This window comes from Zootoca vivipara, chromosome 4, assembly GCF_965207765.1.
Source record: "Zootoca vivipara chromosome 4, rZooViv2.hap1.1, whole genome shotgun sequence".
Lineage (NCBI taxonomy): Eukaryota > Metazoa > Chordata > Lepidosauria > Squamata > Lacertidae > Zootoca > Zootoca vivipara.
This window is the reverse complement of record NC_142587.1, coordinates 98,269,540-98,293,475: the sequence shown is the minus strand read 5'-3', so window position 1 is coordinate 98,293,475 and position 23,936 is coordinate 98,269,540. Positions and strand designations below refer to the sequence as shown.

Here is a 23,936-nt window from a genome sequence, read left to right as displayed (position 1 = left end):
TCAAAGGCCTGGAAACGATGCCTTATGAGGAACGGCTTAGGGAGCTGGGTATGTTTAGCCCGGAGAAGAGAAGGTTAAGGGGTGATATGATAGCCATGTTCAAATATATAAAAGGATGTCATATGGAGGAGGGAGAAAGATTGTTTTCTGCTGCTCCAGAGAAGCGGACATGGAGCAATGGATTCAAACTTCAAGAAAGAAGATTCCACCTAAACATTAGGAAGAACTTCCTGACAGTAAGAGCTGTTTGGCAGTGGAATTTGCTGCCAAGGAGTGTGGTGGAGGTCTTTGGAGGTCTTTAAGCAGAGGCTTGACAGGCATATGTCAAGAATGCTTTGATGGTGTTTCCTGCTCGGCAGGGGGTTGGACTGGATGGCCCTTGTGGTCTCTTCCAACTCTATGATTCTATGATTCTATGATTCTACTCACAGTGGGTACCCCACCACCCCCACCACCAGGGATATTACCAAACAGAAGTAGCCCATTTCTATTTTAATTCGCATGAGGACACGGCGACTGGGCATGTGCTTATCTTGAACTGACTGACCCCAAGGAGACCCGATCTCTGTTTTCACCCGTCCGCTCCCAGCCGAAATGCCAACCGCGGCAATCCTTATAAAAGGAAAGTCTCGATGAGAAGATGCCAAACAGAGTTGCTTTGTGGCGGCGGACGCTTGAGCTGAATGGAACTTTTGCTGCGATTCCTAGGCTGTGGATCCAACCCCCTGATTTAGTAATACTTTTCTCTGCAAAATTCACATCACCACCTTTCGGCAGGAACGCCTACGGATCAAACCGCAAGGGATTCAAGCAGAAAACATCTTGGGCCAAGTAAGGTGTTGTTGTTGTTGTTGTTTTTTTTTTCTGGTTTTCTTTGCTTGCATGGAGTTGGTTGGCCGGATTCATGGCTTTTTGTTTAGCCGGAACTCGGTTTCGGCACCTCTCAGGTGGGCGCTGTTGCCATTCTAAGAGAGCAAAGGAGGCGTTCGTAGCGAGTTCCAAAACCTCTTTTTCTAGAAAAATAGCACTGGTTGGATTGAAAGGTCTTCTTTGCGAGAAGCAAAGTTACAGGGAGCCAGGCAGAGGGCCTTCTCAGTGGTGGCGCCCGCCCTGCGGAACGCCCTCCCATCAGATGTCAAAGAAATAAACAACTATTTGACTTTTAGAAAACATCTGAAGGCCGCCCTGTTTGGGAAAGTTTTTAATCACTGATGTTTTAATGTATTTTTAATCTCTTGTTGGGAGCTGCCCAGAATGGCTGGGGAAACCCAGCTAGATGGGCAGGGTATAAGTAATAAATTGTTGTTGTTGTTAGTTCTAGCACTTGAGCAGATGCCTTTGCCAACCTGGCGTCCTACAGATGTTTTGGAAGACAACCTCCCATCAGCCGCAGGCAGCTGTGCTGGGAGGCACCAGGCTGGCAAAAGTTGTGCTGGAGAATGAGAAGGGCCTTATTACGCATGCACTCGCCTTGTGGGTGATTTCAGACTCTGGACTCATAGAATCATAGAGTTGGAAGAGACCACAAGGGCCATCCAGTCCAACCCCCTGCCAAGCAGGAAACACCATCAAAGCATTCTTGACATATGCCTGTCAAGCCTCTGCTTAAAGACCTGCAAAGAAGGAGACTCCACCACACTCCTTGGCAGCAAATTCCACTGCCGAACAGCTCTTACTGTCAGGAAGTTCTTTCTAATGTTTAGGTGGAATCTTCTTTCTTGTAGCTTGAATCCATTGCTCCGTGTCCATTGCTTCTCTGGAGAAAACAACCTTTCTCCCTCCTCTATATGACATCCTTTTATATATTTGAACATGGCTATCATATCACCCCTTAACCTTCTCTTCTCCAGGCTAAACATACCCAGCTCCCTAAGCCGTTCCTCATAAGACTCATTTAGCAACAAACTATCTTTTAAGTCGTTTTAATGGGACTTTCAATGGGACTTGGCTGACATTGCAGGGGGTTGGACTAGATGTCTCCATCCTTCCATACTTCCACCTCTACACTTCCACGATTCTGATTGTCACTGGATCAGGGCCGTAGCGGACAGTTTTCTGAATAACAGGACAGTTTTTCAGGACAGTTTTCTGAATAACAGAGCATCTTTGAATTGTTCCGTGGCATCCTCCATAGCGGGACTGAGGTCACAGGATTCAGAGATCCTCTTCTTCAGAGCCGGAAGGAAAGGTAGTGGATTCACACCCCGCCTTTCCCCCTGAGGGCAGCTCATAGATAAAAACAAAAACTGCTGAAAACAGAGAGAAAAACAATAATTGAAAATCAATTAAACACCGATAGAATTAAAACAATACACATATATAAAATCTTTTAAAGCCATACCAATAAAAGCAGCATGGCACCAGCCATCTCAAAGGAGTCAGTTCCCTCCCCAAAAATGTCCTTCTTCAAGCAGCGAATGGTTAAACTGTGGAACTCCCTGCCACAGGAGGCAGTGATGGCCACCAACTTAAAAGAGGATTGGACAAATTCATGGAGGAGGAGGAGGAGAGGGCTATCGATGGCTACAAGCCCTGATGGCTTGGCTCTGCCTCCAAAGTTTGAGGCAGCGGTGCTGGAAATCACAGGAGGGGAGAGCTGCTCTTGTGCTCAGATCCTGCTTACAAGCTTCCCAGCTTCCCACTGTTAGACTAGGCTGCTGGGCTAGAGGGATCGTTGGTTTGATCCAGCAGGCCCTTCATATGTTCAAGAATTACATTCTCCTCCAAGTTCCAATGCGGTTGGAAATTCACAGCAGCCTTTAAGGAGCCACAACGCTTTAGAAAGGCACAGGGAAGTTAAGATGTCTTTAAGTCTGTCATAATTCGCTTTTTTGCAAAATGTGCTAAGCGGCTATGAAGTGGGAGCGTTGGAGAAGCAAATGTTTGGGCAGGGCCAGCTTCACTCAACTAACATTGTTAATTCCCCTAAAACGACGCCCAACTCTTGCTGCCGTCTGCAACATCCAATTTGTTTCTCTCCGAAATTCTCTTAGCACTCAGAACTGGCAAAATATTTCATTTCCCAGTCCTGGCAAGCGGTGTTAATTCTCTGTTACGTTCCAGGAATCTTCATGCAAATAGTTGCTGGCTTAAATTACTGGCCCTCAAGCTCAGGCTAGTTTCAGTAGTTTCCCATCACCCTACAAGTTCCACCCTGCCCAGAGAATACATGATTTGGCATGTGAGAAGCACATTTTGTCATAACAATTCTTCCCATCCTCCTTGTTCCCCTTCTTCCTTTCTCCAACAATAAAATAACACATTGTGATAAGACAATGATAATAATCATAATTTTATTACTTATACCCCGCCCATCTGGCTGGGTTTCCTCAGCCACTCTGGGCGGCTCCCAAAAGAATATTAAAAACACGATAAAACATCAAACATTAAAAAAATTCCCTAAACAGGGCTCCCTTCAGATGTCTCCTAAAAGCCAGATAGTTGTTTATTTCCTTGGCACCTGATGGGAGGGCATTCCACAGGGCGGGCGCCACCACCGAGAAGGCCCTCTGCCTGGTTCCCTGTAACTTGGCTTCTCGCAATGAGGGAACCGCCAGAAGGCCCTCGGAGCTGGACCTCAGTGTCCAGGCTGAATGATGGGGGTGGAGACGTTCCTTCAGGTATACAGTGGTACCTCTACTTACGAATTTAATGCGTTCTGAACGCACATTCGTAAGTTGAAAAAAATTGTAAGTCGAATCCCATAGGAATGCATTGGGAGAAAAAAATTCGTAAGTCGAAGCAACCCTATCTAAAAATTCGTAAGTAGGAAAAATCCTATCTAAACCACATCCAAGATGGCGGATGGAACTCCATTCATAAGTAGAAACATTCGTAAGTAGGGTTATTTGTAAGTAGAGGTACCACTGTACTGGTATATTGGGCAATTGACCTAGTCCTGTGGAACACGCTGCCACTAGAGATTCAGCAGGCACCTCCTGTGCCAACTTTAAAACGCCTGCAGGAAACTTTTCTATTCTGCCAGGCCTATGCAGGCAAGTAAGAGTATACACCCCACAGTGGTCTACTGGTGTCTGTTTTGGTTTTGATTTTATGTTGTTGTTATCAGGTCTATCAACAGACCAGATAGATAACTGTGGAACTTGCTGCCACAAGAAGCAGTGATGACCAAAAGCCTAGAGACAAATTCATGGCTCTCATGGCTCTCAATGGCTACTAGTCGCAGTAGCTCTGCTCTGTCCTCACAGCTGGAAGTAGCAATGCTTCTGGATCCCAGTTGCTGGAAAACACAGGAGGGGAGAAGACTCTTGTGTTCGAAGCTCACTTGTGGGTTCCCCATTGTGGCGTCTGGTTGGCAGGATGCTTGTCTAGACTGGCCATTTTCCAGATCCAGAAGTCACTTCTTAGGCTCTCAATATGTGTCGACTGTTATCCATTCAGTGATGATGATGATGTTTGTTTGTTTGTTTGTTTGTTTGTTTGTACATACCGCGCCCATCCGGCTGGGCTTCCCCAGCCATTCTGGGCGGCTCCCAACAGAACATTAAAAACACGATAAAACATCAAAAATTAAAAACTTCTCTAAACAGGGCTGCCTTCAGATGTCTTCTAAAAGTCAGACAGTTGTTGATTTCCTTGACATCTGATGGGAAGGCGTTCCACAGGGCGGGGGCCACCACCGAGAAGGCCCCCTGCCTGGTTCCCTGTAACCTCACTTCTTGCAGGGAGGGAACTGCCAGAAGGCCCTTGGAGCTGGACCTTAGTGTCCGGGCTGAACGATGGGGGTGGAGATGCTCCTTCAGGTATCCTGGGCCGTTTAGGGCAGGCATAGGCAAACTCGGCCCTCCAGATGTTTTGGGACTACAACTCCCATCATCCCTGACCACTGGCCCTGTTAGCTAGGGATGATGGGAGTTGCAGTCCCAAAACATCTGGAGGGCTGAGTTTGCCTATGCCTGGTTTAGGGCTTTCAAGGTCAGCACCAACACCTTGCATTGGACAGGACAGCGAGAAAGGACAGGATTTATGAAGATTTATTTCCCCTCCCCAGGCTCATCTATATTGCCAGGGACGGCAAAGCCTCCTTCTCGGTGTTCGCAGACATTTTCCAGGGCTGAAACGCCTCCGTCCACAGCGGCACAATGGTCGGCCTGAAGCCCACGGACATCCCCCCCTCAGCAACCGTCAAGTTTCTCAGTGCTGGGACGGCCGCCTGCATTGCTGACCTTTTCACCTTCCCCTTGGACACGGCAAAAGTCAGGCTACAGGTGAGAACCGCTAGGTTAGAGTGTTGAACTGGGACCAGGGAGCCCAGGGTTCAAATCCTCCACTCAGCCATAATGAAGCTCGCTGGGTGACCTTGGGAGCCAGTCAATGCCTCTCCGCCCAACCTCGCAGGGTAGTTGTTGTTGGGATTAAATGAGGAGAAGGGGAACTATGTGTGCCAGCTTGACCTCCTTTGGGGGGGGGGAGGTGGAATATGAGTAAAAGCAAAAAGCACTCCCAGCTGCTTAAAGTGGTATGAATGCAGACTTTTTAAAAAAATTATTTACAGTATACTTTTCAGATACCGGTATATACATTTAACTGATTTTACAACCATTTGGACATTTTAGGACGTGACTTTCTTCCCCCTCTTTCTGCAGTTCCTCAAATATATTTTTTAATATTTGCATATCCAAATTAACTTAATTTGCTCATTTATTCTTCTACTTTAAATATGAAACTGCAGGTTATTACAATAATCCTGCGAGGTTTTTTTATCTGTTTACAATTTATCTGTAAATATTCAATAAACCATTTCCATTCTTCTATAAAAAGTTTGTTATCTTATCCTTCCGGTAAGTTTCGCCATCTCTGCATATTCCATGTGTTTTTGTATCCGTTCTTCCTTTGCTGGGACTTCTGCTTCTTTCCACTTTGGGGCAAGTAGCATTCTTGCTATACATGAATAAATTTCTATACAATTTAAGTAGTTCTGTCCCTATAATTCCCAAAAGAAGAGCTTCTAGGTTTTTTTGTTTTGTTTTTTACAAAAGTTATTTTTTGAACATCCTTTTCAATTCATTATATATCATTTCCCAGTAAGCTTTAACCTTACTACAAGACAACCATATATTATAAAAGAACCTTCTTTCTCTTTACATTTCCAACACTTGTTTGATTGAGATTTATACATTTTTGCCAGTTTACTCAGTGTTAGATACCAACGATAATTTTCATATAATTTTCTCTTAGACCATGTTGGTGTTGTTGTTTAGTCGTTTAGTCGTGTCCGACTCTTTGTGACCCCATGGACCAGAGCACGCCAGGCACTCCTGTCTTCCACTGCCTCCCGCAGTTTGGTCAGACTCATGTTGGTAGCTTCGAGAACACTGTCCAACCATCTCGTCCTCTGTCGTCCCCTTCTCCTTGTGCCCTCCATCTTTCCCAACATCAGGGTCTTTTATCATGTTGGACGCCTTCCGACCTGAGGGGCTCATCTTCCAGCGTCATAACTTTTATATGCCTGTTGTCTTTGTCCATGGAGTTTTCTTGGCAGGGATACTGGAGTGGCTTGCCAGTTCCTTCTCCAGGTGGATCACGTTTAGTCAAAACTCTCCACTATGACCTGTCCATCTTGGGTGGCCCTGCACGGCATAGCTCATAGCTTCTCTGAGTTATTCAAGCCCCTTCGCCATGACAAGACAAGTGATCCATGAAGGAGCTCTTAGACCAGGGGTCAGCAACCCTTTTCAGCCGTGGGCTGGTCCACCGTCTCACAAATGCCCCACAAATAACCCAGAGATGCATTTTAAATGAAAGGATACACGCTGATTCCCAGACCGTCCGTGGGCCGGATTGAGAAGGCGATTGGGCCGCATCCGGCCTACGGGTCTTAGGTTGCCTACACCTGTCTTAGAATCATAGAGTTGGAAGAGACCACAAGGGCCGTCCAGTCCAAACCCCTGCTATGCTGTAAATTTTATATCCATATTCCACAATCGTTCCCATGCTTCCAATGTCTATATTCCTATGTCCATCGCTCTGCCCGGACACTGAAGTCCAGTGCCGAGGGCCTTCTGGCAGTTCCCTCACTGCGAGAAACAAAGCTACAGGGAACCAGGCAGAGGGCCTTCTCGGTAGTGGCACCCGCCCTGTGGAACGCCCTCCCACCAGATGTCAAAAAGAAAAACAACTACCCGACTTTTAGAGGACATCTGAAGGCAGCCCTGTTTTGGGAAGCTTTTAAGCTTTAAGAAATTACTGAGTTTTACTATTTCTGTTGGAAGCCGCCCAGAGTGGCTGGGGAAACCCAGCCAGATGGGCGGGGTACAAATAATAAATTGTTATTATTATATTACAGTGGAACCTCGGTTTATGAACACCTCGGTTTATGAATTTTCAGTTTATGAACGCCACGGACCCATCTGGAACAGATTAATTCACTTTCCATTACTTTTAATGGGAAAGTTCGCTTCAGTTTATGAACGCTTCAGTTTATGAACAGACTTCCGGAACCAATTACACCCATGCTTCAGTTTATGAACGCTTCAGTTTAAGTACTCCGTGGACCCGTCTGGAACGGATTAATCCACTTTCCATTACTTTCAATGGGAAAGTTCGCTTCAGTTTATGAACGGTTACTCCGCGGACCCGTCTGGAACGGATTAATCCACTTTCCATTACTTTCAATGGGAAAGTTCGCTTCAGTTTATGAACGCTTCAGTTTATGAACAGACTTCCGGAACCAATTGTGTTCATAAACCGAGGTACCACTGTACGACCGATATCTACTGCCCAGTGTATCACTGAGGATTTTACTTGCTCAGTGTAGACTCAATCTGTTACAAAACGGAGCTGTGCCGGGTGATGAGTGGTCGATATCTCGTCAACTTCTCCTTTCAGATCCAAGGCGAAGGCAAGGCTTCCAGGGCAATGAAGAACGTCAAGTACAAAGGGGCGTTGGGCACCATCACTACCATGGTGAGGACCGAGGGGCCGAAGAGTCTCTACAACGGCTTGGTGGCCGGCCTCCAACGCCAGATGAGCTTTGCATCCATCCGGATTGGCCTGTACGACTCGGTGAAGCAGTTCTACACCCCCAAGGGGTCAGAAAGTAAGTTCCCCGCTGCCTCCAGAGGCCCCGAGCTCTGGCAGGTGTGTCTCCTTCGGAAACACGGCAGGCTTCCAAGCTATCATGAACTATCCCATTGGCAGAACATCGGCCTGTCATCCTACGCTACACTATCAAACCTATATAGGTGCTGGCCTTTAAAGCCCTAAACGGCCTCGGTCCAGTATACCTGAAGGAGCGTCTCCACCTCCATCGTTCTGCCTGGACACTGAGGTCCAGCGCTGAGGGTCTTCTGGCGGTTCCCTCGCTGCGAGAAGCCAAGTTGCAGGGAACCAGGCAGAGGGCCTTCTCGGTGGTGGCGCCTGCCCTGTGGAACGCCCTCCCAACAGATGTCAAAAAGGAAAACAACTACCAGACTTTTAGAAGACATCTGAAGGCAGCCCTGTTCAGGGAGGCTTTTAATGTTTAATAGATTATTGTGTTTTATTCTTCTGTTGGAAGCCGCCCAGAGTGGCTGGGGAGACCCGGCCAGATGGGCGGGGTATAAATAATATGTTGTTGTTGTTGTTGTTGTTGTTGTTGTTGTTGTTGTTGTTGTTGTTGTTACGTAAACACAACTAACAATAACACCCACAACGTAACTGGCTGTGTTTAACTATATGAATTCATTATACATCGTATAAACACACCTCTTTTCACATTATCAAATTAAGTAGAAGCAATTAAAAAGACCAACATTTTGAACAGGAAATACTAATAGATCAGTTCTTATATACGTAATGTCCCAATAGAAGCTTTTTTTTGCGTTACACATACGTCTTTACGAATGCAAGTGTCAGACGCGACAACTTTAAGAAGCCGTACTTGCAGAAAATGAACTTTTTCTTTGTAATGTTCAACATATGCCTTTGCAAAGTATAGTTGTTGTACGCAGTTGCTGTATGCAGGTATCAGATGAAAGATACGAAAGGTCTTAACATACGCCTTTGCAAAATATAGTTGCTGTATGCAGGTATCAGACAAAAGAACTTAAGATTCCCGGAATAATACCTTGTTTCACCCTTCTGGGCTTCGTCAGCCATGCATACTCTAAATAATACAGATAAACACAAAATATGATATGTAGATACACAAAATATGGTATGTAGATCCAATGTTCAATATGCGTGTTATATGTTTTGTTTCCTAATTTGTTTTTTTAAAAAACCTACATTATTATGTTTATCTGTATTATTTAGAGTATGCACAGCTGACGAAGCCTGACAGAGCCAGTGTAGTGTGCTGTTTTTAAACTTTCGGACTAGGGCCTGGGTTCAAATCCCCACTCGGCCATGAAACTCACTGTGTGACCTTGGGTGCCAGTCACAGCCTCTCAGCCTGACCTACCTAGTAGGGTTGTTGTCGTGGAGATAAGCAGGGGACGCTGCCTTGATCCTGTTGGAGTAAAAAAGGTGGGATGGGAGGTAGAATAAACGAGGGTAACAAATAAATAGAATAAATGTGGCAGTTAACAGCTAGGGAAACATCATCGGGGAAATGAAATAAACTGTCTTGTGAACGTGGCCCAAATTGTATAACTGGGGGAAGAGATGGAACAAGGATATCAATCCATTATAATGACAAAAACACCCTCTGTCTCTCCGTCTGCCTCGCTCTCTCGCTTTTTTTAAAATTGTTTTTATTTGGTTTTACATATTTAAAATTATAATCACACCACAACATATCGACAGTTTAAAGATTCCTCCAAATCTCTGGACGTCCCCCAATTCCCCCCCGTGGGTTCTGTGGATAAACCTTTTCTACTGCATTTTTTTTCGATAACTCCCGCCCCCCAAAAATTTTTAACTCCCTTATACCATATTTCTCATTCCATTACTAGTGTTGTTATAGTCCTGCTAATGTTTTCAGCTGCTTGCAATGGTCTTTAAGGTAAATTACGTATTTTCCCTCCATTCCTTATTAAATAATAATAATAATAATAATAATAATAATAATAATAATAATAATTTATTATTTGTACCCCGCCCATCTGGCTGGGTTTCCCAAGCCACTCTGGGCAGCTTCCAACAAAGATTTAAAACACATTAACATGTCACACATTAAAAACTTCCCTGAACAGGGCTGCCTTCAAATGTCTTCTAAATGTCAGGTACTTATTTATCGCTTTGACATCTGATGGGAGGGCGTTCCACAGGGCGGGTGCCACTACCGAGAAGGCCCTCTGCCTCGTTCCCTGTAGTTTTGCTTCTCGCAGTGAGGGAACCACCAGAAGGCCCTCGGTGCTGGACCTCAGTGTCCGGGCAGAACGATGGGGGTGGAGACGCTCCTTCAGGTATACTGGACCGAGGCCATTTAGGGCTTTCAAGGTCAGCACCAACACTTTGAATTGTGCTCGGAAATGTACTGGGAGCCAATGTAGGTCTTTTAGGACCAGTGTTAATGGTCTCGGGGGCCGCTCCCAGTCACCAGTCTAGCTGCCGCATTCTGGATTAGTTGTAGTTTCCAGGTCACCTTCAAAGGCAGCCCCACGTAGAGCGCATTGCAGTAGTCCAAGCGGGAGATAACCAGAGCATGCGCCACTCTGGCGAGACAAAACCTATTAAAGTTTTGGTCTTCCTGGTTCCTGAACTTTCCAGCCAGTTTTGCCATTTTGGGATAGTCCACCAACTTGATTTGCCCTTCTTCTCTGGCAGGGACTTTATCTTCCACCTCTTTCTCTTTCTCTCTCTCAGGTGCCAGCATCCCCACCCGGTTACTCGCCGGTTGCACCACCGGAGCCATGGCTGTCACCTGCGCCCAGCCCACGGATGTGGTTAAGGTCCGCTTCCAAGCCCACATCAGGCTGGTTGGTGGACCGAAGAAGTACAATGGGACTGTGGACGCTTACAAGACTATCGCCCGTGAAGAAGGGGTCCGAGGACTCTGGAAAGGTGTGTTGTCTTCCGCCATTCATTCCCCTTCTGTATGATTTTTTTTATTGTGGTTGTCCTATTTATTTATTTTATTCCCTACCTGCGTCCCACCCTAAGGTCCCAGGGTGCGGGTGTCAGATGCTGCAATATGAAAATGCAAAATTATAATCGGCTCAAGCGATTTTAAAATCGGAGCCTACCGTAAAAATCTCTCATAAGTGCAGGTGGGTTCCTATGAGGCATGACACAGCGATAACAGCAAGAACCTTTATTGAACTACTGTACATTACTGGGAAATGGGGGCAAAGCAACTGCTTATATACATTCCTGAAAGCCTGGGCCACTCCATAGCTGCTTGTGGTTGTATGTTTTGTTTTTGTTTAAATGTGTTTAATTGGAAAATTTAATAAATTGTCTTTAAAAAAAAAGAATTTGACCCAGAAACAAATTGGCAGCAGTTTAAGACAGAAGTTGTGCAACCCCTTCTTTTCTGTGAACCGACCCGAGACCTCCGGGTATAGGGCAGTATATAAACTCAATTGGTCATCATCACCATCACCATCATCTCTAAATGGAACCCTAGCCAATAACCTGGCCACGGCATTTTGGACCAGTTGAAGTTCCCAAACTGTCTTCAAGGCCAGCCCCATGTAGAACACATTGCAGTAGTCCAGTCTGGAGGTTACCAAAGGAGGGGGAGCAATGGCCAAGTCTTCTCGGTCCAAGAGGGACACAAGCTGGTGAAGCAGTCAGAGCTGGAAACGGGTACTGCTAGCCACCGAGACCTCCTGGCCAGCTCCTGGAATCCAGCCAGGAGATCACAAAGTCCACAGTCTCTACCCCCGCCCCCTAACCCTTTGCTTCCGCCCACTATAGGGACTCTGCCAAACATCATCCGAAACTCCATCGTGAACTGTGGGGAGATGGTGACCTACGACCTCGTCAAGGAAACGCTCCTGAGATATCACCTGATGACAGGTAGGGAGGCCTCCTCTTCCCAGATGCTCCAGCAACCTACCTTGCGGTCTTAAAGATTATGAGTCTCCAGCCAATGAAGGAGGCAGGATTCAAAATGGCGGCTCAGTCTCTCCTCCTTTCCCCCCTGAAATATTTGTATTGGTTTTTACAGAGACAACTTTATCTCAACAACATTTATATACTCATTTCGCGAGATTCTCTGAATCTCATGACTCCCCCCCCTCCCTTTCAGGGATCCTTCTATTATTATTATTATTATTATTATTATTATTATTATTATTATTATACATATCAATACTGTACATTCTCCACAATTCCCATTTATCTAGCTTAACAATAAACTGGTTTACAAGTGCTTCTTAGAGTCCAGCTAACGTTTTGATTTGCTTCCAATAATCTCTTAGGTATGGTATAAAATTTCCCCCGTTCTTTCTTAAAGTCCTTATCTTCTTGGTTCCTAAGTCTCGCAGTTAATTTTGCCATTTTGGCATATAGCCCAGCCGTTTGGCAGCTCATTCTCTTAGCTGCTCCGCGGTACAAGCTGTCAGTAATCCAATAGCTTAATGAAACCTCCATATCCAAGACCAGTCTATCACTGAATCCCAAGTGCAAGGCACAAGCAACAGGGGCTGGCCATCACTCTCAGGCACGTTTTGAGCTTCCCAGCATTTGCTTGGCAGGCAACTGGTGGAAAAGAGGACTTGCTGCGTCACACTAAAGGAGCACCTAAGTCAGAGGAGGGGAACCTGTTCCCAACCCACCAGATGTTGCCGGCCTAAAGCTCTCATCTTTATCTCTGACCGTTAGCCATGCTGGCTGGGTTCGAGTCCCACGTTGGGCGAAAGATAGCATTGCAGGGGATTGGATTAGATGACCCCCAGGCTCCCGTCCAACCCTATGATTCTGATGATGATAATAATAATAATAATAATAATAATAATAATAATAATGTATTTATACCCCGCCCATCTGCCTGGGTTTCCCCAGCCACTCTGGGCGGCTTCCAACAGAACATTAAAATACAATAATCTATTAAACATTAAAAGCTTCCCTAAACAGGGCTGCCTTCAGCTGTCTTCTAAAAGTCTGATAGTTGTTTTTCTCTTTGACCTCTGGTGGGAGAGCGTTCCACAGGGCAGGCGCCACCACTGAGAAGGCCTTCTGCCTGGTTCTCTGCAACTTCACTTCTCGCAACAAGGGAACAGCCAGAAGGCCCTCGGCAACATCAGTGTCCGGGCAAAACGATGGGGGTGGAGACCAGGGCCATCTTAAGCATATCTGGCGCCGTGGTGCGAAGATCCCTCCGGCGCCCGCCCCCCCGTTCCACAGCGCAGCTGTCTGGCGGGCGCAGCATGGGTGCCACGGGCGCTGCACCGCAGCACCCCCCTGGCAGCCCAGCGCCCTGGCGCATTGCGCCACCCAGCCTCACCTTAGGGCCGGCCCTGGTGGAGACGCTCCTTCAGGTATACTGGACCGAGGCTTTCAAGGTCAGCACCAACACCAATACAAATAAATTAGCATTTGCAATTTCTGTTTCTCACATTTGCCCATACAGTGGTACCTCGGTTTATGAACACAATTGGTTCCGGAAGTCTGTTCATAAACTGAAGCCTTCATAAACTGAAGCGAACTTTCCCATTGAAAGTAATGGAAAGTGGATTAATCTGTTCCAGACGGTCCGCGGAGTACTTAAACTGAAGCGTTCATAAACTGAAGCGAACTTTCCCATTGAAAGTAATGGAAAGTGGATTAATCCGTTCCAGACAGGTCTGCGGAGTACTCAACCTGAAGCGTACTTAACCCAAAGCATGGGTGTAATTGGTTCCAGAAGTCTTTTCATAAACTGAAGTGAACTTTCCCATTAAAAGTAATGGAAAGTGAATTAATCCGTTCCAGATGGGTCCGCGGCGTTCATAAACCGAAAATTCATAAACCAAGGTGTTCATAAACCGAGGTTCCACTGTACATCTGACCCTCTTTTATGATGTGTGGCAAATTAGACTGAGAGAAAGAGAGAAAAGCTTGGGGTTACCCAGTGTGTGTCACAGCTGCGGGGTGGGATTTGAACCCAAGTCTCCCAGTGTACTTCATCAGACACTATAACCACTGCACCAAACTACCTCACAAGCCTAGATCTTTCAACCAGCCTTTGGCCTTGGCAGCCAACCCTCAAAACGTAGCTTCTGGAGCGGCTTTCTAAGGGAAGGAGGCTCCCAGCTTTTGAGCTGTCCCAAATCTGAACCACCTTGTGTCCGTTCCCTGCCGCCAACAGACAATTTCCCGTGCCATTTTGTTGCTGCCTTCGGAGCCGGATTCTGCGCCACCATCGTGGCATCTCCCGTGGATGTGGTCAAAACGAGATACATGAACTCCATCCCAGGACAGTACAAGAACGCTCTGAACTGTATGTTCACCATGGTGGTGAAAGAGGGACCCACAGCTTTTTATAAAGGGTAAGCAATAACACCCTAAACACCCCCTTCTGCTCTTATTAATTAAATTTATATACCGCCCTATACTCAAAGATCCCAGAGCAGTTCACTACCAGCCAGAGGGCCTTCTCGGTGGTGGCTCCCTCCCTGTGGAACGCCTTCCCATCCAATGTCAAGGAAATAAACAACTATCTGACTTTTAGAAGACATCTGAAGGCAGCCCTGTTTAGGGAAATTTTTTAATGTCTTCAATAATCTGTTGGGAGTCGCCCAGAGTAGCAGCAGAAACCCAGCCAATGAGCGGGGTATAAATAATACAAATTATTGTTATTATTACTATTATTATTATTGCCATCATCTATGCTTTTTTGGTATCAGATTCCTTATCTTAAACGCATTTTTATGCCACCTTTTAAATTGGCCTCAAAGCAGTGTACAGTTTTTTTAAAAAAAAATTAAAATAAAATCACAAAGTTTCAAAATGCAGCAATTAACTAAAAAGACTATTATTATTATTATTATTATTATTATTATTATTATTATGCCCATCTGACTGGGTTGCCCCAGCCACTCTGGGTGGCTCCCAACATAAAATACTAAAAACACAATAGGGCATCACACACGAAAAACTTCCCTATGCAGGGCTGCCGTCAGACACCTACTGAAGGTTGTATAATTGTTTATCTGTCTGGCATCTGACGGGTGGGTGTCCCACAGGGCGGGCGCCACCACTGAGAAGGCCCTCTGCCTGGCTCCCTGTAACCTCCCTTCTCACAGTAGGGGAACCGCCAGAAGGCCCTCGGAGCTGGACCTCAGTGTCCGGGCTGAACAATGGGGGTGGAGACGCTCCTTCAGGTCTACTGGGCCAAGGCCGTTTAGGGCTTTGAAGGTCAGCACCAACACTTTGAATTGCGCTCGGAAATGTACTGGGAGCCAATGTAGATCTTTCAAGACCGATGTTACGTGATCTTGGCGGCCGCTCCCAGTCACCAATCTAGCTGCCTCATTCTGGATTAGTTGCAGTTTCCAGGTCACCTTCAAAGGTAGCCCCAATTGGCCAGAAGCTTGCAGGGCTGGATTTGGCCCCCAGGCCTAAGGTTCCTGACCCCTGGCCTACACGATGCCCATGGGAGCTTCTTCCTATTCTTGTAAGCCAAAAATGGCTTATCTTCTGAGTTACGCCAACAAAACTCCGAGACAAGGAGTTAGGAGTCCATTTTTTATTATTGCAAAGCAATTGGTTACAGTCGAATCCATAGCTGCCAAGTTATCCCTTTTTTTAAGGGATTTTCCCTTATGCTGAATAGGCTTCCTCGCGAGAAAAGGGAAAACTTGGCAGCTATGGTCGAATCCTTTTGCAAAACGGCAACCTCGCCCAAAGTGGGGCAGGGGAATTGATAACAGTCCAAACAAAGGATTTCAATTTAACCAATCACAGTTATCATTACCTCATTCTAGTTTAGTATGCATGTATATCATTACCTCGTTCTGGTTTAATACGCATGTGCAATAAGCATTACTAACTAAACTTTGATTCTCACCATGATCTGTTAAATTGTGTTAGTATGCGTGTCGGGAACCTGTGTTACGTGCAGGTATTTGCACTATGTATAAACTTATGTTCTAGCTTATGAGCTGTATCTTTGCGATTTGTGTATTAGCTGTGCGGCATCTTGGTAAATCATCAGTTTCTTAAAGCATCAGGTTACCATAACTCTTCTATTATAAGCATATTCCGAGATTTATAGGGATTTACATTATCACCTTAATTGTGGCCCTTTGGACCACTGCCACACTCTGTCTTTCAAGGGAGGTAAAGGTAAAGGTAAAGGGGCCCCTGACCTTTAGGTCCAGTCGTGACCGACTCTGGGGTTGCGCGCTCATCTCGCATTATTGGCCGAGGGAGCCGGCATACAGCTTCCAGGTCATGTGGCCAGCATGACTAAGCCGCTTCTGGCGAACCAGAGCAGCGCACGGAAACACCGTTTACCTTCCCGCTTGGAGCGGTACCTATTTATCTACTTGCATTTTGACGTGCTTTCGAGAACAGCACATTGGCTAACTGAATGCCTTTGTCCTTCTCAGTTTCATACCCTCCTTCCTGCGACTGGGATCCTGGAACGTGGTGATGTTTGTGTCCTTTGAGCAGCTGAAAAGACTGGTGGTTCTGGCCAAGGTGACCTGGGAATCCCCTTTCTGAAACCAGAAGCCGTCTCCGGGAAGGAGAAGGTGGATCGCGCCAAGGACTCCCCAAGAGGAGAACACGGGAGAGGAAAACAGGAGAGAGACAGCTTTGGTCCGGGGAGCTTTTAGGAAACGCTCTTGTCACAGCAGCAAGGCGCAAATGGCAATTGTTTTAATTGCTTTGGAATGGGCTCGTGTGGCTCAGTGGCGCATAATATTCAGGCTGAGAAAAGGAGGCTTTAAAAAGGACAAATGTGTCTGTGGATTCTGATGCTGCCACCCCAGAAAAGGATTGCCGTGAGATTCTTATGCTTCCTTGCCCGGGAGGTTTATCCAGATTTGAACTGGGTGTTTCATGGCCTGGTCCAAAGGTTCTGACTGACAGGTAAATATGTAATGGGGAATATTAATAGCATTGTATTGTTTTAGGGAGAAGGACCTAATTACACAAGGAAAAAAGTGATGAGTTTAATCTTACTGCAAAGAGACATAGGTAAAGGTAAAGGGACCCCTGGCCGTTAGGTCCAATCGTGGACGACTCTGGGGTTGCAGCGCTCATCTCGCGCTATTGGCCGGCGTACAGCTTCTGGGTCATGTGGCCAGCATGACAAAGCCACTTCTGGCGAACCAGAGCAGCACACGGGTTTACCTTCCCGCCAGAGCGCTCTTTGAGGTGCTTTCGAACTGCTAGGTTGGCAGGAGGTGGGACCGAGCAATGGGAGCTCACCCCGTCGCGGGGATTCGAACCGCCGACCTTCTGATCGGCAAGCCCTAGGCTCTGTGGTTCAGCCCACAGCACCACCCGGATCCCATGCCCCTTAGTCTTTAAGGCGGTACAAAACACCTTGTTTTTGCACTCATAATGACACTGAAGAGGGAAGACCCGCAGGCAAAAATGAGGACGGGAAGAAGAAGACTTTTCTCTCCTAAAGGAAAATGTGGCTGAAGGAGTTTTAGTTCCGGGTGATGGCTAGGAAAAAGTGGACCAACAAAACTACAGTGGCTATAGATTGCAGGAAACAGGGGCCGCAACACCATCCGAGTCTACCAGCAAACGCTTCTGATAATGCAACATTTTACCGGTATTCTGCAGCCTGAAACAGGTTGGACATGAACAGACAAGGGAAGGGGGGAAGCTGTGTCTGGGGTGGGAACATTAAAGGGATATCTGTGCTTGGAGACTGCTGCAGAGCCTCCTTCCTAGAACTAACTTAAATTTCCTTCTCCTTTGCCTAGAGATGGCTTCTGCGCCTGCCCTACTGAAGCAAAGGAAAATCTGCTGGCAGATGGAACTCCTGCTGAAAATACAGATTAGATGAAGAAGAAGCAATTTCCCTCCCACCCCCCTACTCAAGAGGCAATCAAAGCTCTTCTGCCATGTTCCCATTTTTGTAGCATTCCCCCACCCCAAATAAAGCTGCTTTTTTCTATTTTGCATAACTTTCTCTTTCGGATCTACATAAGCTTCATTTAATTCAGCACAATTTGACATTTTCCAGCCAGGACTGAATGCAAAATAATTAAAAGCTATCTCTGCCTTACATCAATGCCCAGATTCTCAAAGCAATGTGGTCCCCAACTGGGGAAGGTGGGATAGTGGTGGCCTGGGTTTGTTTTTCTCAAATTCGTGACTCCAGTTGACAAAATGGTATTATTATTATTATTATTATTATTATTATTATTATTATTATTATTATTATTAGCAGTGTGGGGACTTTCAGAAGCAATTGTAATCTGGATGGTGGAGGTAGGAAGTCTGCTATTCCCAGAAAAGGAAAAATCAAAAATCCTTACTAACACCTAAAGACGCTCTATGGGACACCTGATGATAGAAATCTTCACATTTCTCCCCTCTGTGTCTACTCAGAAGTAAGCCACATTGAGTTCAGTAGCGCTGAGTAACTGTGTACAGCCGTACCTTGGTTTTTGAACAGAATGCGTTCTGGAAGTCGGCACGACTTCTGAAACATTCTGAAATCAAGGTGCAGCTTCCGATTGGCTACAGGAGCGCCCTGCAGCCAATCGGAAGTTGCGCCAGACGTCCAGCTTCCGAGGCAAAGCTCGCAAACCGGAACACCTAGTTCCAGGTTTGCGACATTCACGTTCCAAGTCGTTAGTGAACTAAGCTAATTCGAAAACCAAGGTACGACTGCACAGGTATAGGATTGCACACTGATGAATCATATAAGCATTAGTTGATTAATGCACTGGTTAATTGATCAGATTTGCATATTAATAATGATAATTTTGAAATAAGAAGCACACCACCCCAGTCTCCAAGCAACGCGGGATCCCAGGGGTTCTCGGCGCTTACTCAGGGTTCCTGTTGCCTCTGGGAACAAGTCACAATGGAGACTGCAGTGTCTTAAGAATACGTGGCTTATTTACACATATATACAATCTGAAGATGAAACATGGGTGGCCTACCTGTCATGGATGCTTTAGCTGAGATTCTGGCATCGCAGGGGGTTGGACTAGATGACATTCAGAGGTCCCTTTCAACTCTAAGTTTCTATGAAGTGACGTTACAGGGAACCAGGCAGAGGGCCTTCTCAGTGGTGGTGCCCTCCCATCAGATGTCAAGGAAATAGACAACTATCTGACTTTTAGAAGACATCTGAAGGCAGCCCTGTTTAGGGAGGTTTTTAACATTTGATGTTTTACTGTGTTTGCTGTTTTCACTTGTTGGCAGCTTCCCAGAGTGGCTGGGGCAACCAGTCAGATGGGCGGCATATAAATAATAATAATAATAATAATAATAATAATAATAATAATAATAATAATAATATGAGCCTAAACATACCCAGTTGCCGTCTCGCACAGAGCCCCTTATCTTTGTTCTCTCCAATGGCCCCTCACCCAGACCCGTCACCTCACCGGAAAGCTAGCCTGGCTTATATTTTAACCTCACACACAGCCTGCTTCCTCCCCGCTAAACTCATAACGATACTTTCTTTTAGACTACGCTCGTGTGTTTCTCGTAGCAGCATCTCAGAAGGGCTCTAAAACAGTATTTCTCATCAAAAATAAGAACATGGGTTTTGTTTTTATACAACAGCTGCTTCCTGGGGCACCTGCAGGAAGTCTGCAATCAAATTTCCAGAAGGAAATTAAACACAGTCTTAGTTAGAAGTGCTCCCCAAATCTTGCCCTACACCACCCCATTATTCTCCTGCCCCCCCCCAAAAAAATCACCTGACCCTGTAATGACCATAACACAGAAGGGTCATTCTATTCTGTCCAGCACCTTCGCCATAGGTCTTTTTTAAGGAATGCCCTGCTGAGATAATCAGCGGGATAATTAGATTTAGGCTACCAGCTACAGGGCCAAAGATGGAGATGGACAAATACATCGAATTCAGCCTGTATCTCCATTTCTCATTTTCCCACGCTTAAAATTCAGTTCTCCAGATTTCCACACCAGGTTGCAAAAAAAAAAAAGAAGTCCTCACGAAACTTCAGCATTGTAATGAGAATTTCTCCTAATATACCCCCACAGAATACACTGGTACCTCGGTTTATGAACACAATTGGTTCCGGAAGTCTGTTCATAAAATGAAGTGTTCATAAACTGAAGCGAACTTTCCCATTGAAAGTAATGGAAAGTGGATTAATCTGTTCCAGACGGTCCGTGGAGTATTTAAACTGAAGCGTTCATAAACTGAAGCGAACCTTCCCATTGAAAGTAATGGAAAGTGGATTAATCCGTTCCAGACGGGTCCGTGGAGTACTCAACCTGAAGCGTACTTAGCCCGAAGCATGGGTGTAATTGGTTCCGGAAGTCTGTTCATAAACTGAAGCGTTCATAAACTGAAGCGAACTTTTCCATTGAAAGTAATGGAAAGTGAATTAATCCATTCCAGATGGGTCCGTGGAGTTTGTAAACCGAAAATTCGTAAACCGAGGTGTTCATAAACCGAGGTTCCACTAACTCGTAGGAACACACACACACACACAGACACAGACACACACAAATACACCACTAGACTGTTAATAGCGCTTTTAATTACCATTTTAATTACCAGGTGAAAGGCTAGAAATTCAAGGGAAGGCAGGCAAGGGAGAGCCAGACAACGATCTCTCATTACGTAGGGGGAAATGAAAAGCATTTCTCATTTAGCAGGAACTTCCTGAAACATGGGTTCTTCCTAGAATGCGCTGGATGACTTGCACTAAAAGCTTTTCCGGACCATTAACTTTCTCCTTGTCAGATGAGATGCAGGAACTTTGCCAGAAAATGGGGGGGGGGAGAGAGAGAGAGAAAAGCTGGCACACCGTTCTGTAGGAGTGGGGGACAGGATCTGGCCGCCGCCGGCTGCCCACCTGTCAATCACCCGGCACCAAAACGACTGCAGGTGACCCGGATGGCCGGAAGCTGAAACCCGGCAAATCAAATGCACAGCCCACAAACTTCTTTGCAATGGGGGGGGGGGCTTTGCAGAGCCGAGCCGAGACATTTTGCCGCCTGTGGCGAAAGACAAAATGGCACACCATGTCTCCTCCATGTTTAGAAGGGGACTGGGATGAGAGCTGACTCAGGATAGCAGCAAGTCTAAGGACACCTGAGGGCTCCTGGCTAGGTTCTAAGGGGTGCAAGGCAGTCCCGCTTCTGCCCAGTGGTGTAGCAAGGTCAGGTGGTACCCGGGGCGGAAAATTTATTGCCAACCCACACTTGTTATTGTTGTTGTTTAGTCGTTTAGTCGTGTCCGACTCTTCGTGACCCCATGGACCATAGCACGCCAGGCACTCCTGTCTTGCACTGCCTCCCGCAGTTTGGTCAAACTCATGTTGGTAGCTTCGAGAACACTGTCCAACCATCTCGTCCTCTGTCGTCCCCTTCTCCTAGTGCCCTCCATCTTTCCCAACATCAGCCAACCCACACACACACACATTGAAATCCCAAGAGACTGTGATCTACCCATTGTCATTGCCAGGAGTCGTTGAGCTTTTATAAGGGGAGGGTTGGCCAAAGTTAGCTTTTGGGGGGGGGCGTTACAGGGAGCTTCTGCTTCTCTCCTTCTCTCCACCCTCTGCTTATTTGCTCGCCTGCCTCCTTTGTGTCCTCTCACTGCCTGCCTGCCCCCAGCAGCCCGGGAGCACGTACAGGGGCAGAGCTACCTGTCCCAGCGCCCGGAGCGCCGCAGGATTGGGGCAAGTGTCCCTAGCTGCCACTTCCCTAGCCGCTAGCCGCCCGCGGCAGCATCGTCTCTAGCGGCCCGCCACCCATGCTGCGAGCGTCCAGGTGCGCTGCCTGCGCAGCGAGCGGAGGGGTGGCGTGGTGATGTCACCCGCCCTCACGGCTAGCACCGCACACCGCACACCCGCCTTCCTCTGCAGGGCTGTCAAAACGAAGGGAGCTCCTCCTCTTCCCCCAACAGCTTGGAATAGGTGGGAGTCACAGGCAGGTGGCACACCAAATGCATAGCTGCCAAGTACCCCGTTTTCCCCGGGAAACCCCCGTTTTTACTTACCTTTTCCCGGTGGTCCCCCGTATCACTTCGTCTCCTGTTTCTCTCCGTTATTTTCTCCTGCCAGCGGCCATTTTTTTCTTTCCAATTTGCCCTTCTATGGGCACCAAAATTGGCCGCCGCTGGCTTCAAAAGTCGCATCTACGCATGTCCGGAAGTGCATAGTCGCGACTTCCGGTGTCGTCGTCGGCCATGTTTGGTGCCCATAGATAGGCAGAGCGACACCGGAAGTTGCGTCGACGCACTTCCTGACATGCGTACAAGCGACTTTCGAAGCCGCTTGGTGCCCATAAAAGGGCAAAGCGACACAGGACGTTACGTCAACGCAACTTCCGGTGTCACACGGCTTCCGGTCCCGGATTCTGCAGTCCAGGACTTGGAAGGTAAGGCCAAATGTCACCCCCCTAGGAGATGACACCCGGGGCGGTCTGCACCCACCACACCCACCTTGCTCTACTCCTGCTTCTGCCCCACAACAGAGGGGGAAAGTCAAGGAGGTGGTGTTCCCGCCACCTCTCAGTTCCTGCCACCTGAGGCAGTTGCCTCCATCTGCCCAACAGTCGCTCCGGTCCTGGGACCCGGCATTGATCAGCTGATGTAGCAACCGCAGAAAGACCCTTTAAAGCATTTGAACCAGATTCCTGCACCTTGTTGCCAAACGGCTTCTGCTATTTTGTGGACAGGAAGAAGGGCCAATGCATTTTATACACAGACCCAGCATTGTAGAATCGTTGGGAGAATTGCTGATGAAACAGGGCTGAGCGGGCGACGTTTTTTTGCCGGTGTGGGTGGGCGACCTTCCAGAGGCCGGATGGCCAAGATCAAAAAGTACAGTACACTGAACTGCAAATGTGACCGAGCGACAGGCAACGTTCCAGCAACATGCACGGTTGGGAGATTCCTCAACCCACACACGTCTCTGCATCCTGCGAAGCAAAAGCCACTATCTCAGCTCAAGGACACCATCCAACGCAAGAAAAGGAGCTCAGAGAAAGGGCAGGATGTTTTGGGGTTGTTGTTGCTTTAACAAAAATTATTTACTTGCTTTTTCAGATTAACATTTTACAGTCACATAGAAACAAGATTCTAAAGGATTTCCTGAACTTCTCTCCTCCCCCTTGTAATAATAAAATAATAGAATCATAGAATCATAGAGTTGGAAGAGACCGCAAGGGCCATCCAGTCCAACCCCCTGCCAACCAGGAAACACCATCAAAGCATTCTTGACATATGCCAGTCAAGCCTCTGCTTAAAGACCTCCAAAGAAGGAGACTCCACCACACTCCTTGGTAGCAAATTCCACTGCCGAACAGCTCTTACTGTCAGGAAGTTCTTCCTAATGTTTAGGTGGAATCTTCTTTCTTGTAGTTTGAATCCATTGCTCCGTGTCCGCTTCTCTGGAGCAGCAGAAAACAACCTTTCTCCCTCCTCTATATGACATCCTTTAATAATAATAATAATAATAATAATAATAATAATAATAATAATAATAATAAATTATTTATACCCTGCCCGCCAGCCACTCTGGGCGGCTCCCAACAGAATATTAAAAACTTCAAACATTAAAAGCTTCCCTAAACAGGGCTGCCTTCAGATGTCTTCTAAAAGTCAGGTCGTTGTTTATTTCCTTGACATCTGATGGGAGGGCGTTCCACAGGGCGGGCGCCACCACCGAGAAGGCCCTCTGCCTGGTGCTCAACACTTGGTATTAAACATGCCAATATCTGGTGCATGGATCTGTCCTTTTAAAAATTCACTACTGCATTTATCTCCCACCTCCTCTCCCAAAGAAGCTTGATGCAGCGATTTATCTCTCTAGCCTTATGGCAACCCTGTAAGGTAGGTTAGGCTTAGAGGGGGACTGGGCCCAGTTCACCCAGTGAGCCCCATGGCCAAGTAAGGATTGGAAGCCTCGTTTTCTAGGTTCTAAAATTCAAGACTGCAA

At 46.7% G+C, this 23,936-nt stretch overlaps 1 protein-coding gene across 2 annotated transcripts; it reads left to right on the top strand.

The window, feature by feature from the left end:
* Positions 1 to 645: 645 nt before the first annotated feature.
* On the top strand, positions 646 to 17,953 carry UCP3 (uncoupling protein 3). 2 transcript variants are annotated; one of them, XM_088668877.1, is made up of 8 exons: positions 646 to 831; positions 5,012 to 5,228; positions 7,849 to 8,059; positions 10,750 to 10,947; positions 11,806 to 11,907; positions 14,180 to 14,360; positions 16,425 to 16,908; positions 17,760 to 17,953. In XM_088668877.1, the coding sequence occupies exons 2-7, from the start codon at positions 5,103 to 5,105 to the stop codon at positions 16,537 to 16,539; spliced, it is 933 nt and encodes a 310-aa protein (XP_088525003.1). In that variant the 5' UTR covers positions 646 to 831; positions 5,012 to 5,102; the 3' UTR covers positions 16,540 to 16,908; positions 17,760 to 17,953. The 2 variants fall into 2 exon arrangements, with proteins under 2 accessions (XP_088525003.1, XP_088525004.1); XM_088668878.1 differs by lacking the exon at positions 646 to 831 and adding an exon at positions 1,793 to 2,188.
* Positions 17,954 to 23,936: the final 5,983 nt, after the last annotated feature.

Coding starts and splice junctions, on each gene's coding strand:
- UCP3 (XM_088668877.1), top strand. CDS start 5,103: ATGGTCGGCCTGAAGCCCACGGACATCCCCCCCTCAGCAACCGTCAAG. Junction 8,060..10,749: donor CACCCCCAAGGGGTCAGAAA/GTAAGTTCCCCG, acceptor TCTCTCTCTCAG/GTGCCAGCATCCCCACCCGG. Junction 14,361..16,424: donor CCCACAGCTTTTTATAAAGG/GTAAGCAATAAC, acceptor TGTCCTTCTCAG/TTTCATACCCTCCTTCCTGC.